General features: G+C 36.3%; 2 protein-coding genes across 2 annotated transcripts; one reads left to right on the forward strand and one right to left on the reverse strand.

The window, feature by feature from the left end:
- Window positions 1–306: 306 nt before the first annotated feature.
- LOC133188162 (uncharacterized protein F54H12.2-like) lies at window positions 307–1,554 on the reverse strand. Its single transcript, XM_061323544.1, has one exon. It carries the CDS (start codon window positions 1,552–1,554, stop codon window positions 307–309), a length of 1,248 nt encoding a protein of 415 aa, XP_061179528.1.
- Window positions 1,555–13,985: 12,431 nt separating this feature from the next.
- Window positions 13,986–16,063, forward strand: LOC133188163 (uncharacterized). Its single transcript, XM_061323545.1, has 2 exons — window positions 13,986–15,794; window positions 15,913–16,063. Exons 1-2 carry the CDS (start codon window positions 15,343–15,345, stop codon window positions 16,061–16,063), a joined length of 603 nt encoding a protein of 200 aa, XP_061179529.1. The 5' UTR covers window positions 13,986–15,342.
- Window positions 16,064–17,359: the final 1,296 nt, after the last annotated feature.

Genomic DNA, 17,359 nt, shown 5'->3' on the forward strand with positions numbered 1-17,359 from the left:
AATAGATACAATAATGTCCACACACACTAGACGTTTCTGATTGGATTCTAGAACGGGAGTATTGATATTTAGGACCGTTAATTGTCAAAATGTATCTGAATCTGGTGTTGTAAAATTCCGGAGAGTTTCCTAGAGAATCAAAAAATTCTGCTGGGCCTCTTAAAGGAAAGTGAAAAGCGACCCAATGCATTCCTCTTCCTCCGCATCTGTCTGTATTCCTATGTTTCCTGGCGTTGGTTGGAAATTCATCAGCACACGTAACTTTTACGTCATATCTCGACAAATAAGATTTCAATTCAAAGTTATTCATTTGAAAATAATGCTTCGAGATTGGTCTATGTGAAGAATTTGTGGAAATTTTCCGTACAAGATTAATGTTGCGCTCTCCGGTAATGGAAATGCAAATTTGAGTTCTAGGCGACAATGTCCTTTTCTTCTTGTGTTAAAATCTATGTAGGGGTTGATGTCTAAGACGTACAATGCATTCCCTTTCGGATATTCTTCACGTTCTACGTAAACGTTTTCTCTACCCGAAACCAGGGTTTGGTAAGCTTCCAAGTAAGTATGAGACTGGTAGTTAGGCTGAAGAGGTTTGGTCGGAAACGACTGTCCGTCTACATAGAAGGCCACAAAATTACAATCAAAGGACTGAAAGTTAAAAGGTGATTTCTTATAATCTCCACTGAATGCACTGCTTGATACCAATCCTAGAATGAGGGTGGAGGGAACTTCTCCCTGAAATACGTCGTCCATGGTAAAACCGAATTCCCCTTTAGCGATGGAAGCTATTTTCAGATTAGAAAATAAGTACGGATATATTGCAGGAGACTTTTCTAGCATTTTGACATGAGCCATGGTCAGAGCAGGATTCGGTCTCTGGATACATAGCTTAAAACTAGCATCGACAATCTGAACTTTGTAATCTAAACCAGACACTGACATCAGTTTGAAGGCATCCTTACTGGGCCACAATTTTAACGAGAGTGATACTCCATTTAAAATCAAACGGTCCTGTTGGAAGAGGTCAACCTGCAGGGGGCCTTCCAAATCTAGTATTTTGCCTTCTTTAGTAAATAAATGACGTAGGTACAACCCTGAATTCATGCCCTTGATTGGATCGGCATCGTCGGGATCGTTGGAGTCCTTAATGAAAAGTTGAGAATATCGCACTCCGTAGTTATCGGCGGAGGTAGTCAATAGGGTGTCGATGTAGGCCTTGTAAGGATAGTTTGTGCCCAACTGAGATACAGGGGTTTGCTGGAGATTGGTGTCTACCTGAGCAAATATGGTATGTAAAGGTAGATTCGCCAAACCCACAGCATCTTCCTTCGTGATGGGATTGTTCAGGGGATTCAGTATTCTCAATCTGACTTTTAACCGACTATTTTTAAGATCCATGTAACCCGTAGAGAGTGGTGGTATGTTAAATTCCAAAGCAGAGTACTCTGATATTTGATTGATAGGTCTGAATTCCACCCATTCTCTCGTTTGAATGGTCGTGTCGACAGGAGGTGATTCAAAAAGGGAAAGTTGATTTAAATGATTTTCATCCATGACTAATCGTCGAATTGTGTATAGAATTTAGGTTTCTTGGACTTAGGTTTATGGTTGCGTTTGCCAGGCGGGGCTAAGAATCGTTTCTTTCTTATAGATTTATCCTCATTCGGAGAGTTGTCTTGTTCGCGCTCTAATTCGGATCTGGCCATTTCGACGGCCTGTGCCACTGGTGTAACAAGCTTCACGGTGGGTTTATGTTCTTGACTCGGGGGTTTTGCTCCGTTATGAGAACCACTTCCTACAATGTAACGCCCCTTGTAGTCCGGTCGAACTCTTCCAGCAGAAATATCTTCAAAATGGCGAACCCATTTATCGATATTCGGAATGTATGGTACCCATTGCATTTTCTTGTAGTCGTATACTTCTACTGATCCCATAATTTCTTTTTACGCAGACACAGAGTGCAATTGAAAAAATTAACTTGAGAATGAAGAACACTCAAGTCTTTGTTTCTTATAAACATCCTTATTTGACTGATTTCCTGTTTAGAAACTGTAATGTAAAAGGGATTTGTGAAGGTCATCTGATTAATTCCTCTCTCTAATGTGATGGCTCTCAAAATTGGTAACATCGTATTTTTGACGTAACTATCGCCTACGATGTCACAACATACATACAGTCTAGCTGTACTAACATCATCGTGCATATCAATGTTTAATTCTAAAATAGCACATTCCCACGAGTCGTCTATCAAGTAAGCTTTGGGTAGTGTAACAAGAAAGTCATCAGGAGTGTTGGAGGGATGGAAAATGGTAGAGTCTCTGCTGTCTATGAAAAGATATACGGCCATTGCTTGTTTTTCGTGACTTCTCCTTTACTTATATCAATTTCTTATAACCTTAGGACTCGCTGTTCCTGACGGATAAAATGAGTATTCTAGCTAAGTAATAGTCTCTTAGAACACTGGGAATTAGGGTATGATGCGACAGTAACGTTCTTTTCTTACGTGAGACTGAAACTCTAGAACTTGACAAATTCCTCAGGACTAAGATGTGTCGACGGAAAAAGCTGCGGTCGTGTGATAGTATGGGTATTGTTCTATCAAGCAGATGGCGAACGACATCACCGAGAGCGGAAATCTGTCGTTGATTAGCTCTCTGAATTATGACGCGTTGTCGACTGTAATTCGCATGCCCGAGTTCTCTTAAAAAGTCGGCATTTTGCATCACGCGAGATTGCTCCATTTTTGAACATTCTCAATCAAATCATCTAAAAATTCTTATAATATTTCAGCGATGATCGAGGGATGTAGCTGTTGAATTTTTTGGGCCATCCATACCATTTGACTAAAGCCTGGTTTCCTTGGTATTTTATTATCTTTTCGATTCTATACAAAGTGTCATCTGTGATTGTTACTTTCTGCAACTCTTGTTGGTAAAAACTACCTTTTATGTCTTCTCCATCGATATCCTGTAGTTTGTAAATCTGTATACCTTGTTTGATAGAGCGAGATTTCACGACGAAATGCTCTCCACTCCATCTTTCATCGTATTCCCGATCAAACGCTCCTCGCAACCGAGAAATGCGAACCATGTCACCAATTTTAAACTTATATTGTATGTTCCTTACGAGTTTTGACTGCGTTGAATTTGAACTGTCACTGCAAGCATAATCATAATTCTTTATCCAAATGTAGGGTTCGTCACTCTTTTTCACTTGTTTCGGAGCCATTTTGATGGAACGGTGATAGGTAGAATTATAACTTTCGGTGACTTTAGGTAAGATGTCTACCCACTGATGAGTCTGGTGTTTTGTCATGTATCGACTCAATCGAGATTTTAATGTTTTTATAACTCTTTCGGCATAGTTAGCTTTCATTTCGTTTTGAGTAAAAAAGTGAATTATACCTTTTTGTTTCAGTAATTGTTGAACCTCTTTACTAACATATTCAACTCCTTTGTCACTACGAATCTTTGCAGGGGGTGTAGAGTGTGAAAACACGAATTTTAATGCTTTAGACATCTCAGAACCCTTTGTCGATTTTAAGGGAACAGTCCAAACAAATTTTGAAAAAACGTCTATAAGTACTAAAAAATACGCATATCCGTCGTTGTCTTTTCGATAGGGAGTCATGAAGGCTGTGTCTGCGTCCCACTGGTATCCGATTTCCGGAACAATGACTTTCGTACGTTTGAATTTTCTATTGATTTGCTTATGTAGAGTAAAGGTTTCTTGCTTTTGTAACCATTTTTTGATTTTAGATCGACTGAGTACGTACTTGCCCTCCTTTCGAACAGCTCGATATAGCTTTTCCAATCCACTTAGAGACCCAGGGTGCTTTGCATCGTAATAGATGGATTCTAAGTAGTCTTCGTACTTCATGATTGTGGTATTAAATAAGTAGAACTGACTAGTACTTTTTTCTTCTTATAATGAGGTTTGTATTTCTACTATAGTTGGGTACACAATCTCATCTAGGTCCTGAACTCGTTTTATGCCATTAATTAACACGCTCCCCCTTAAGTGACATGTAAAATGAATTTCATTTCGTCGCACCATTACAGCAGGAAATAATTCAGGGTCATAAGAAAAGTTTAAGGCGGGAGAAATTGAATTAACGATTAGATAGCTTGTGAAACGCGGATGCGGTGACAATATGTACGTTGGTAAGTACGACGTCATATCCAATTCGTTGAATGTAGCGAGCATACCATCTCAGTCGTTTATGTCCAGTATTAAAACTATCGCATGCTCGCAAATAATCTTTCCATTGGAAAATATTAAACAGTTCCCTCCTATTTTTCTATGTTGAAAAATTACCCCTGGAAATTTGAGGGGATCGTACCGAACGTTAATTAAGTTGCCAGTTGTTTAAGATTAATAACACAATTCATGTCTCCTTGGTACACGACGTTTGTCAACCTCATTATTCCAGCAAATAAATTGACCATAAGTTTTTTGAGGAATATAAACATGTATATCCTAGCTGAATCATATGATTAAATAAAAATGAAGATTAATAAACGTTTAAATGAACATGTTTATTACATCTGTGTACATAATAATATTTCAATATATTTTACTCACGTCAAGCAAATATTGTTTTAATCATTGTCATTTGTGAATGTAGCCTTCAGTATCTTGTACGTCTTTTCACACATGCGCGCACACAAAATTAAAATGTAACATTTATTTTACTACAAATGATACCTAAAACAATCATGATGATAATAATTTATGAAAGTCTTTAAAAGGTGTCTTCTTGCTTGCACTGTCTCTTCTCACCAGTTCACATACTGCAGCGGGTTACAAGTAGGACACAGGAGCATGTTTAATTGGTTCATATGATCCTCGCGCAAAAAACAAGGAACAAGTGATTCGAGCTCAGGGATGACTTTTTCTATTTCATTCATGTGGGATTTCAGCGCTCTGTACTCCAAAGGTCGAAGACACAGTCCTTTTTTCGTTGGGACGAGCATTTCTTTGTCCGGTGGTTGCCAGTATTGTCTGATGTCCACACACGGATTGTCTTTTTTAATTGTACAGAAAATGTTAGAACCCATATGATAGTTCAACTCCTCTTTTTTGTTCAAAGCTGTATCAATCATGTCAAATGCGAGTGTCAATGTTTTAAAAAGGTCCAGCCTTAAACTAATTCCCTTCTTTGTCGCAAAGCGATCCGTATTCCATTCGCGTAAGTCTACTCTTTTGTCGTTGTTTTTCGTAGTATATACCTCAATGAAGCGGTCATTTTTTAATGCTAACTTACAGCAAGAAGAAAACATGTTGTCACCGTGAATGCTAGCAGTTAAATGACAAAATACTGGAGACTTTTACGGAAATGAGTATCTTTACTACGTCATATCCGATTTCAAAATCCAGGTTTGTTTCCTTCATTACCCCATCTTCATCCATGATAAACATCCGGATAACATCCATGGACATGTTAAGAGTAAATTCACCTTAGATATGTGCACCTCAAAAAAGAGGCTAATACCAAGCAAAGATAAATCCTGTTTCCTTTTCTTTCATTACAGTTCTAATGACAGGCTAAACAGTTCACTTGGTGTATGATTGCCTTTACAGGAGTTGTGCAAATGTCACCAAAGCTATAGATGAGGTGTTCATTATGTCGCTCCCATTCCGACTTCTCCGTGTCTCTTTTTATTTCTTCTCTTAAGTTTATTAAATGACTAGTTCTTGAACAATTAGAGGTTTCATTTTCAACTTGTTTATCATCTTTCAAGGTTTGGTTATAAAACTTGTGTCTTGACTCAGGCCACATGTTTAAAATTTCTCGTCTCATTTGTATGTACTGGACATACACGAACTACTTTGATGAATCAAAACAGTAAATATACGTCTTATTTCAATAATTGACACACTTTAGGATCTTAATACATTATTGACATAGTCCTTAAGTTTCAACCCATCATAACATTAAAAGAAATACAATATATTCATAGGACTGAACGTTTGTGTATTAGCTAATCATAAGTAAAAATCATCCGGGTTTGCTTCCCTAGAATTGCATAGTCATTATTAGCATCCGGATTTACTTTGTACTTCCGCCTTTAAAGCCCACCTCTCCACCTCAAATCAGTTTGCACCTCAAAGTAGCATAAAAACAATCACTCTCTACTACTAAGAAGGTAATTTGTATTCATAATTGTCAATAATTATGTCAAAATGCTAAATTAGTATTTGTACATATCTTTGCTTAGAAAAGAAAAACGCATGTATGATAGCTTTTTTCTTCTATCTCTCTCTTTCCCTCTCTAAGAAAACGTTTCAGTGGCTGCATACAGTCATGTATTTCACTCCATTGTATCATTATTGCGTGAAAAATAAATATATGATCTAATATTTTCATTTGTTTTAATATTATGACAAGATGGGTTAGCCTACGGTCTACGTGTCATATAACGAATCAAAAATGAAATCTCTGAGGGTTAAAATCGTTTTGGGGGGAAAATTTGGCACTCTTATTTCTTTTATCATATAAATTACAAATCAGTTCATCAGTAGTCAAAGTTTAAGCCCATTCTCATTGCTCATACACAATAGACTGCCGCAGGTTTTTTGAGAAGATTCTTTTTTAAACAATACTGTGCATTACGTAAAAGAGACACATTTTCGCAATCCTTTATAAAACTGAGAATGTAGGAAGTACATGTATACTCATAACAAGGAGCACAATACGTACTCCATTGTGTGTGTGTATGTTGGGGGGGGGGGGGTTAGAAAGGAAACAGGTGCGAATTCAGCAACTGTTGGACAACTTTATCACATATTTATACAGTGTTTAATAATTATGCGATGCAATTTGTTTTCTTAGATCTTATGCATGTTTTCTTACTTTATATGATTGAATTAACTAACACGGCGTTAAGAGAATATTGCTTCCTAAATATTTATCACCAATTCATACTTGAAATGGCGTATTTATCTTGTTTTAACTCAATCAAACTATAAAAACCAATTGATATTATTCCACATCTTTGATGTGTTACATACATGTACAGCATAAACTCGAGTAATTGGCGACAAAAAGTCGGGGGGGGGGGGCTCTCATTTCAATCCGATTCGTTTTTATAATATCCCTTCAAGTATGTTAACGGGCACATAATATAAGAAACCCCTCCCGGCCACTTTTTTTATGGAACTCTAAATGGCAGTTTTCTTTACCCCCTCCCTTTCACAAAAAGTTTTTTTCATTGTTATTATTTTTTATGTATTGAAATTTTCATTCGGAGGCCTGTTTCACCAAAGCCCCCTCCCCAACTTTTCTTTACAGTCCAATGTAAGTTCTTCCATGTTATTGTGCCTAAAAAGTGACGATTATGAGAAAAGAAACCCCTTCTCCGTCCAATTCTTAATTTTGGTAGAGGGTGTAATAAGTTTTCAGAACTTCTGCCCAATCCCTTTGTAATTAGAAATTACAATAAAATATGTTCAAACCAAACCAAACCATACATCTTGAGAAAATACATGCATACACTGCGTGTCCAATTAGGGGACGACCATTTGATTTTGAAGGAGGGGGACTGGCAAGAGTCAAATTATTTATTTTCATATCATCATACCAATCAAGGACAGATTATTTTTCTTCTACTCTGAAATAAGGTTAACAAGCAAAAGAAAAAAAGGAAACTCTTTTCGGGGTGGGGGTGGGGGGTAGAAGTACATTTGTACTAGTCAAGGACAGATTTATTTTCTTGCCGGTCGAGGACAGATTATTTATTTTCAATATTTTCGAGGACAACTTATCTTTTTCAAAAATCCGCCTGGACCCTTTCTCAGAATCAAGAGGTGCATTTAAATATAGGCATTACATTCTATCCTTCGGTATTATTTATACTGTGAATACAAAATGTATGTATTGAACTTCAATCGATAAAATTTGAACGTAAATCTTCACGCCTTCCATCTTTACTATCTCTTTCGAATACATGCGTACAGAGTGGGCTCAATTTTCAGCAGTAATTTGTAATAAATTGCTACAATCTCAGAATGCATGACCTGGATTGATACTGATAAATCAAGTTTATCATGCACTACTTTTTATACGGAAATATGAAAAAGGTAAAATATGTCATGGAATAAAATAATCACCTCAACTTCAATTTATTATGGACTCTAAAAAATGCATACTGCTCTATTTTCAATTGTTTAAGATTTATGCGAGAAATATTCGATAAAAGGACGGTTGGACTGTTTGTACCCTTTTATAAACCCGTTAAACGTCGGCGATGTGTATTGCAGTTGACCGACTTTAGCGTGGGAGAGAAGCGATCTCGGTTACTTCCTTTGATGTGGTAACAATGTGACGTAGTATTTCGCCTTCTCGACAAGCAAAGCGTCAGCACGTCACAAACTTTGAAATCCTTTAGGTCTAATGCAATTTGCTCTAGATATTGTCAATCAGAAACTCAAGCATCTTTTTAATATCAACTTCAGAGTACTCGTGTGTACAATCAGAATGTTTTTAAACAAAATAATTTTGCAAATGACCAATAACAAGGTAAGTAAATTTTCGAGTTCCATTTTTATTGAAAAAACAGCTGTCAATGATATCAAAAAGACTGGACTTTAACTTATCGTGGGGAATGGTTGGGTTTGTTAGTATGAAAAACGTGTCAGCATTTGACTTAATGATAAATTGTATTTACTGACAAAAGGGATAATTTATTAAATCAATATTAATTTAGGTGGACAAAAATGTGATTTTGACTTATCTTTGTTTCATCTTAGGAAACGGTGGCGTAATATGTTAGAAAATGGTGTCATACGCATATATTTTATTAAAAGCACATGTTTTTCTAATAATTCATAAAGTATTTTTATTATCTTAAACCATATTAATATGACTCTGGCTTTGATATTCTTGAGAACAAGATTTTTAAATATTTTTTCCTATTTATTCCTACATGTATGTAAAACTCTGAGTCCCTATAATTTTGGCTCCAAAGTTCCTCCAGGGGCCATGATTTAACAAACAAATCTTCAATATATGAGGATGCTTCCACATTAATATGACTAATCATGGCTTTATTTTACTTGAGAAGATTTTTTTCCCCTATTTATTCCTGTGTAAAACTTCGATCCCCTATTGTTACCGATTCTGGAAATTTTGTTATGCAAAATTACAATAACTTATATATATATATATATATATATATATATATATATATATATATATATATATATATATATATATATATATATATATATATATATATATATAAAGCGATTACAGTCACGTGTGAAACGAAGCAATGCTGGCTCTCTTGGAGTTTTTTTTTCACCATAAGGAGACCAGGTCGAGACACAGAAAATTTCATTATGAAGCTTATCATACCTTGGGAAATGTAAGCTTACAGTGTTTAAAAAGTATTGGATTGAATTTCCCTTGATAATTTCTCGTAAATTTATATTTTTATTCTGCTTTCAAAAGCGATCTCGAACGAAAATCGGAAACAAATCAAGTTAATGCTGCTGAGGGCGATATCTCTTTATGTCTGAGGCCTGTACCTGACATAAATTAATCAATCATTGCTTCAAGATTCTTTCACGATATTTTCTTCTTTTATTGAATTAATATTCTATCTACACGTAACAGGATCTCGATTTTTTTATGTCAATAGTTTAAGCAATTTCAGTTTTTTCCCTTTAGTTTAATCAGTTGGCTATAATTTTCTCCTCGAAACTAGAACTGTATTAAGACTAAAGCCCAGCAGGAGAACTAAAATAGGACACACTTTGAAATAGTAGTTCAAATTGAATTAGGCTGTTGGGAACATTAGTCTTTTTAAAAACTAACATGGTTTTGAAGAATTGCATCCATAGAAAGGGAAATATAAGTATAAGTTATATTTCCTCTTATAGAATGTTTGTTTGTCGTTAAACGTCCCTCTCAAGAATTTTTCACTCATACGAAGACGCCACCAATTGCCGGTGGAGGGCTAAAACTTTAAACCTATACTAGTACTCGGCACTCAGGGCCACTGAGCAGTGAAGGATATTTTTTGTGCCAGCACCTAATGCGACACGGGTCCTCGGTTTGTACGGTCTCATCCGAAGGACCGGCATCGACGTCCCACAGTGGAATTCGAACCCGCGACGTAAAGATCAACTCCTTACACCGAGACTCTAGAGCAAACGCTCTAATCACTGCGTCACGCGGGCGACACTTCTAGAATAAAATCCAAGTTTTTCTAGAATACAATTGTAACAAGCAAATTCAAAGAATTTGTGGTCCTCCGCTTTCGGTGTTTTAGTGGTTAGGATGCAGTTAATGTATTTAAGGCATACTGTATTTGTCTTGTCTTTGTGTCATGTCTTCGTCCATAATCAGAAAAAAAAATTATGATTAATAAAAAGATTAAAGTGTTTTAAAATTGCGTTAAACTAAAATATGGAGGTAAGGTCAAATACATTTATCATTACAAAGGTCTTGTCACATGTGGAGTAATATAAAAGCCCTGTCTCTTCTAGAGCAAAGCTTACGTCCAAAGTTAAAATTTTAGATAAATAGATCAAACTTTTAGGTCAAGGTCATAAACATGGCGGCTTAAAGGCATCTGATTGCAACATCCATAATCACAGAATCAAGCAAGTTTTCTTGTTTTGGAGCATCCAAGTAGCGAATTTCTTTAGACTTTTTATATAGACCACATAAAACTTTCACAGGAACAGAGTTTGTTTGTATGTTGTTTAACGTCCCTCTCGAGAATTTTTCACTCATATGGAGACGCCACCACTTGCCGGTGGAGAGCTGCAAATTTTGTCCTATACTCGGCACTTACGGCCATTGAGCAGTGAGGGATCTTTTTCGTGCCAGCACCTACTGCGACACGGGACCTCGGTTTATACGGTCTCATCCGAAGGACCGGTCTCCACGTCCCGCAGTGGGATTCGAACCCGCGACGTAAGGATCAACTCCTTACTTCGCGACTCTAGAGCAGACGCTCTAACCACTGCGCCACGCGGGCGACACACAGGAACAGAGTAAAGTTTGGTGCAGATGTGATGTAAACCTAACTGTTTATTGATGAAAGGAAGAAGTGATTCAAAAGAGACTTAATATACATAACAATCATTGAATATAAGTATTCCACCCCCTGACAAGCGTAAGCGGTGACATGATTACTGCGGTGTCGGTAAGCATTAAAAAATGATCACTGCGCGTTGTTCCGGTTACATGGTAAGAATTACTGCTGCAAAAAAAAAAAAACTAGGATGGAGGTATGTGCTTCGGTAAACAATCTTCGATATTTTTTATATGACAAAACTGTCAATGCTCAATCAAAGCCTATCCAATAACGATATGTTTCTGCAATTTATTGCAAGTAACAGATCCAGAAACTTGTTACCCGTTTTTACAAACATTCGATCAAACTTTCGACGAAGGCACGGAAAACTTGTCAACATTTACACTGAGGTCACATCAAATCTTCATTTACATTGCTAGAAGACACTGTCACGTCATGAAATTTTGATCTTGATAATAAGTGAACATACTTGTGCAATTTTAAACTTAATTTCTGTCAAGAAAATTTGATTAGTCATTTTTCTTAGTCTTTAAGCATCAAATGATTACTGCGATATCAAAGTAGGCACATATCCGATTACTGCAAACCTGCTTATCTAAGGTTACTGCACTGATAAAAAAAAGTAATGCTCTCTCATTTTTTACAGATTAAAATTAAATGTTCCTCTTTTCATTATTAGACTAAAGATGAAGAAGAAAACGAAATTGACGCTTCAAACATCAAGAAAACGGAAAAGGCCCAGGGCTTGTTTTTTTAAAACCTGTTTTTCAAAATCGCCAAAAACAAAAAGGGTATGCCTGTCCCCGGCTATACGACGGTTTAGTCCAGCAAAAAGAAATTTCTGGTCTCCAAACTCGCTTCATTCACCGATTGTTTTTCCGACCAAAACATCATTGTATTCATTTAAAAAAGGGAAATCCGTACTGAAGAATTCAAATAGGTCTCCACACAGCAAAGCAAGAAAAAACTTATTTGATTCATCCAGTACTTATTCCAACACTTCAGACTTATCAAATTTAGAGTTGCAACAAGTCCAAGAAATATTAAATAAAGCAGGGCTGTCATCATTTTTACAAAAATTTACATCAAGTATTTTAAATGGCACTTTAAATACAAAAAGCATAGTGCTACACCTTTTTTATGATGTTTTAAATTTTGTAAACTTAGATGAGTCACGAGAGATGCGCTACTCAGATGTTTGCAAATCATTTTGGTGGACAGGACAACTCTTGTTTGCGTTTCATGGGTGGGCCGAAGCATGCTGGACAGGATTCGAAAACGGAATTTGATCCAGTAATGGCAAAATTTAATTTTGTGGTACCTAGTAGAAATTGTTTAGATGAATTCACTCTCCAAGATGTTATGATTGAGACAGAAATGAAACCCGGAATCAATAAAGGTATCGTGAAATTAATAGCTGGCAGAAAAGGTAATGTTTCTCCCATTATCACATTTGATGGCAAAAAGATTGTTCCAAATTCTGGGGTTATCGATCTTGAAGATGAACCAAAAATGTCTACTCTGCTATCCAAGAAATTAAAAGACTTGAACATGGTTGATTCTGTTAAAAGTCATGTTGAAAATATGGAATTAGTTTCACAGAGTGCTTGTTCATTGATCAGGGAATGTTTTTCTAAACTACAACTAGACATGAAAAGTTTGATAGAAGTTTTAGGAACTAAGGTGAGAGAACTTAGGTATGTTAAAGTGAAAAATTCGGTGTCATTTCAGAAGATTAAGGAAAAAGTAGGCGAAAAATGGAAAGAGTCAAAGGAGGCCTTTGTGATAGACAAAATTCAAACAAGATTATATCAAGTCAATGACTTGATTCAGTCAGCTTTGTTAACAGTGTCAAATTTGGGGAAAATCTTTTCTATTATCAATGGAACAGAATTCAATTGGAAAGATGAAAATGAAGTTCAGTTGATAAAGTGTTCTAATTATGCGCCACTTTTAACTCGTGTTTTAGCTCTGGAACATCTTGGTTTGTCTCATGTTGACGAATTGCCACCCGAGTTTGTACAACAGAGAACTGACGCGTGGTACTGTTTGAGAAAGGAAGTTAAAGTTACTGGTAGTAGCATTTTTCAAGCAATTGGGTTAGACTCGTTAGAAATGCAAAAACTTTATTTCGATGTTCATGTTTCAAATTGTGAACCTTTACCATTTTCACAATTGCAACAGTCAGCCATTGCTCATGGAGCACAGTCTGAAAAACATGGAATTGCGACTATTCTGTCCTTAGTTATGCCTATGTACTTCCCAGACTCAGTATTTTTTGAAGAGGGTGCATATTTCATTTTAAGAAATGGAAAAAAACTGATCGAGGTTTCGCCCGATGGATCACTTCGGAATAAGGAAGGGATAATATGTTGTGTAGAAATTAAGTGTCCTTTTGGGATGCAAAAGTACACACCAACAGTGCACCACCGTTTACCACTCAGATACTCCTGTCAGATAATGGCTGAGATGGAAGCATTAAATACAGACAAGACATTGTATTTCTCATGGACAGAGGAAAGCTCTACAGCATTTTTAGTACACCATGACCGCGAGTTGTTTCAGAGGGTTATCCAGGAGGTAGAGTCCATTTATTATTGTGATGTTCCAAGAAGACCTACATCAATCCCAAAACACATCAAGGAATTAAAATCTGACCTTGAAAAGTTTTGCAACAACGCTATATTTCTTGGTGAATTTAGATCACTTAAAGGGAAATTAGAAGATCCAACTTCACAGTTAGTAAGACAATCACCCCATTACTTCATTGAAAAGACCCAGGATACTTCCAATTCGGTTTTATCGATAACAAGCATGCTTGAAGAACTAGACAGAACAAGAAGAATCACAGAGAGTGTATACAATCTTGTAATGCCTAAAGCATCAGAGGTTCTTGCATTTACAATGTCTGACACTGATCGATTATGGGATTCTGAAATAGCTCATGGCATGCCGATTGGGTATGTATTAAGAGGCTGGAGCTTATCAGTGGATGTCATGCGGAAAGTAGCCGATCGTTTTCACCAAGTCTGTCACGATGAAGGACTTCATACTCCTTGCGAAACATTCGATGGACAATGGGCACAACTGATGACAACTTCCTACGAAGGAAGTCCACTAACACTTTCACAATTGCAGAAAAATGTGTGGAAAAAGACCTGCGATTTGAAAAAAACTGAACTCATACAACAGTTAGAAAATGTTGGAACCTTAAAAAATATACAGAAGATATTTCAAGAAAAAAATGGAAAAAGTACAGTGTCAGTTGTGGTTAGTTTTGAGAACAATTTACTTAGACCCTTAAAAACATCATCAAAAGGCTGGAAGAGCATTCGTGATAAAAAGAATCAAAACTCAGCGACCGAAGACAATGACAATGAACTACTCTGCAGTGCATTGAATACTTTAGAGTCGGAAGTTGCACAAGAGGCTTCTTCTTTTCTTCAAGACTACTCAAATGATGCTACAGAGATTCAAGATACAGATACTCAAAAGGATGGAGTTGAAGACTTGCAAGTTGGCGACACTGGGATAAACACAGACTGTGAGAGAAATGTCGTTATCAAAGGTCTTACTGATGAAGAAATCACAATTGTACGTGACATTTTGTTGCAAGGTAAACGCAAGACAAAGTGGGAATCAAAGAACACTGCTGAAATCAGGTTTTGTTTTCCCTCAGCAAAAACTTTGAATGAATTTACTGACAAAGAATTGCGAGACATTTTGACATTCCTTAATGTTAAACTAAGAAGGAAGAGTTTACACGTTTCGTTGAATCTGCCTAAATATGAAAAGGTAAACAAGATGTCAAACTTATTTGGAGACTCCTCAAATGTTCAAAATCAAAGAAAAAATAAAAGGAAAACCCCACAAACAATCCTATCTTTAAAAATAATGTGCCTCAGAGCTTTAAGAAAACCGACATATCCAAAGCTTGCACTTTCTATTGCACACGCAGAATGTCATTGGAATGAAAACGTTCAATCCTGGATAAAAGAGCGGCCGATTGCAGAAAATATTAAAATAGAATGCTTAAATGAGTCATTCACGCCATTTTATTCCCCAGAATTTCACCCAGTAAGAAAACAGTTGGAAATTAAGGGGGGTTGATGGTACACACATTCGAACTTGTCTGAGGGGGAAAATTTGCAGATCTGGACTTGCAAACATTAAGATAGAAGCTTGGATTAAAGTAGCTAAGGCACGGAAAACACCATTAAAGCTGGCATCGTTACTGGTATTACCCAATGGAAAAGTAATTGAACAGCAGAATGAAGCGTTTGCAAGGACAATGTTTTGTGAAAAAGTTGAAGAAGAAATGGCGAAAAACGGGGATTATGAAGAGGCAAATTTTTGTCATCTTATAAGACAGTGGAGAGAAGCAGAAGATATTGCAGGTATCCCAGCAACAGAAAGGGTGAAAAGAGTGTTAAACCTGAGGAAATGGCTTTTGAATGGTGTTGATTTCGGATGTTTTCCCCCACCTGGTATGTATATTAAGGGAATACCGAAAGTTACATTTGAATCCTTGTTGTGCAACCTGGAAGGACATTTGTACATCTATGAGCTTGTAAAAGAACAAACCTATTGTTGGAGGGCATACAGTAGCCTAATTGGAGAAAGTTTCTTTTCTGAAATGACAGAATTGGATCCATCAGGAAAAGGCGTTTTCACAGCAGCCGGTGTTGGACAACATATGAAAAGAATAACCCAAATACACTCTATGAGGCTCAATCCAAATAGGTACTAGTAGTTTTATAATTACATTTTTTAAAAATGGCAAATATATAATATAATATCGTAAACTAAGGTGGTTTTTGTAGTGACGATGAAAATGCATACCTATTTATTTTTGTTTTAGAACGTTCCATATGCAGACTACTGAATCTCACGTTTACCCACGAACACCAGCTCTCTTGTGTGATAGACCTTCAGGAAAAGGAAGTCAGAGAGAACCACCGATTTACATCGACAGCATTACACCATTGTATGTACATAGTGAAATAAAATAAAAAAAAGTTTTGTGCACAACTGGTACAATTTTTTATTTTACATGTAATTAAATTTACATGTAATTAAATGGAATATTTCAATAATTTGTTGATAAATCGCATTCTTTTTCAGAGATCACTTTTTTGATACACCAGGAAGGAAATCTAATCGAAAAAAAAACCACTTGGTGTAATTTCTGACTGAATCGGCACCAAAAGGAGTGCAACCAATCAGGGTAGATGCCCATTACAAGACCGATGAGTCCAAAATGCTGTCGAGTTTACGCCTGGGAATTGATGTGACGGATGTAACATGAACTTTACACTCGAATAGTTATAATACAGTGATATTGTTCAATAAATTTTGATTAAATTCATGCAACGTGCTATTTTATTAAACAATTTTATTTCAAGCTTCAATGAAATGATACTGACATAAACCAGTCTACCTCAACAATGAAACAAAAGTAAGAAAAAAAATAACACATAATTAAGACATTGTCAGATTCTTTAAAAGAAATATATGAATTTAGATTACCTTTGTTTTTCAAAGTTACAATTTAAAGTAATAACTATTAACTTGGACAGGGTGTCTTCTGTCACTTAAAAATGTTCGGTCTGGAAATTAAAATGTTTAACAGTTATTCACATTTTGATACATGTGGCAAATAGTCCTTTTTGTATCGGTAACATTTTCCACATTTTGGGCACTGAAAGATCTTTGGCTGGTGTACAATAAGATGTTGCTTCAGCCCCTTTCTAGTTGCAAATGCCTTCAAACATCTGTCACAAGCAAATTCAAAATTTCTAGGGATATTACAGCTTTTCAAATGACGAGTAAGATTTGATTTGTAGCAGAACCTTTTCCCACACCTGCTGCATCCATGTTTTTTATCCTGGGAATGGGACGCGACATGGCCAGTGTAATGCGTTTTGTTCACAAAACACTTGTTACACTCTTCACATTTATACTTCCCTGCACCATTGTGGCGATCGCTGTGATCTTTTAAAGCAAATCTAGTGGTAAATTGATCACCACAGTGTTGGCATACATAGGATTTTGTTCCATGCACTCGTAGATGTCTTTGTAGATCGCTTTTTATCTTGAAGGATTTCATACATGTGTCGCACTGAACACGGCCCATTTCTCTATGTTGTCTTCTGTGATGGTTATATACTCCTTTTTTGGATTTGAATCCTTTACCACACTCTTCACACAAAAAATCCATTTTCTAAAATTAAAAAGCAAAGAATTATCAGACCATACAATTCAAGTTATTGCTTGGGATGCAGTAATCTAAGATGCAGTAATCGGAT

Source organism: Saccostrea echinata, unplaced genomic scaffold, assembly GCF_033153115.1.
Source record: "Saccostrea echinata isolate AGI-Se365-2 ecotype Australia unplaced genomic scaffold, CSIRO_AGI_Sech_v1 ptg000016l, whole genome shotgun sequence".
NCBI lineage: Eukaryota > Metazoa > Mollusca > Bivalvia > Ostreida > Ostreidae > Saccostrea > Saccostrea echinata.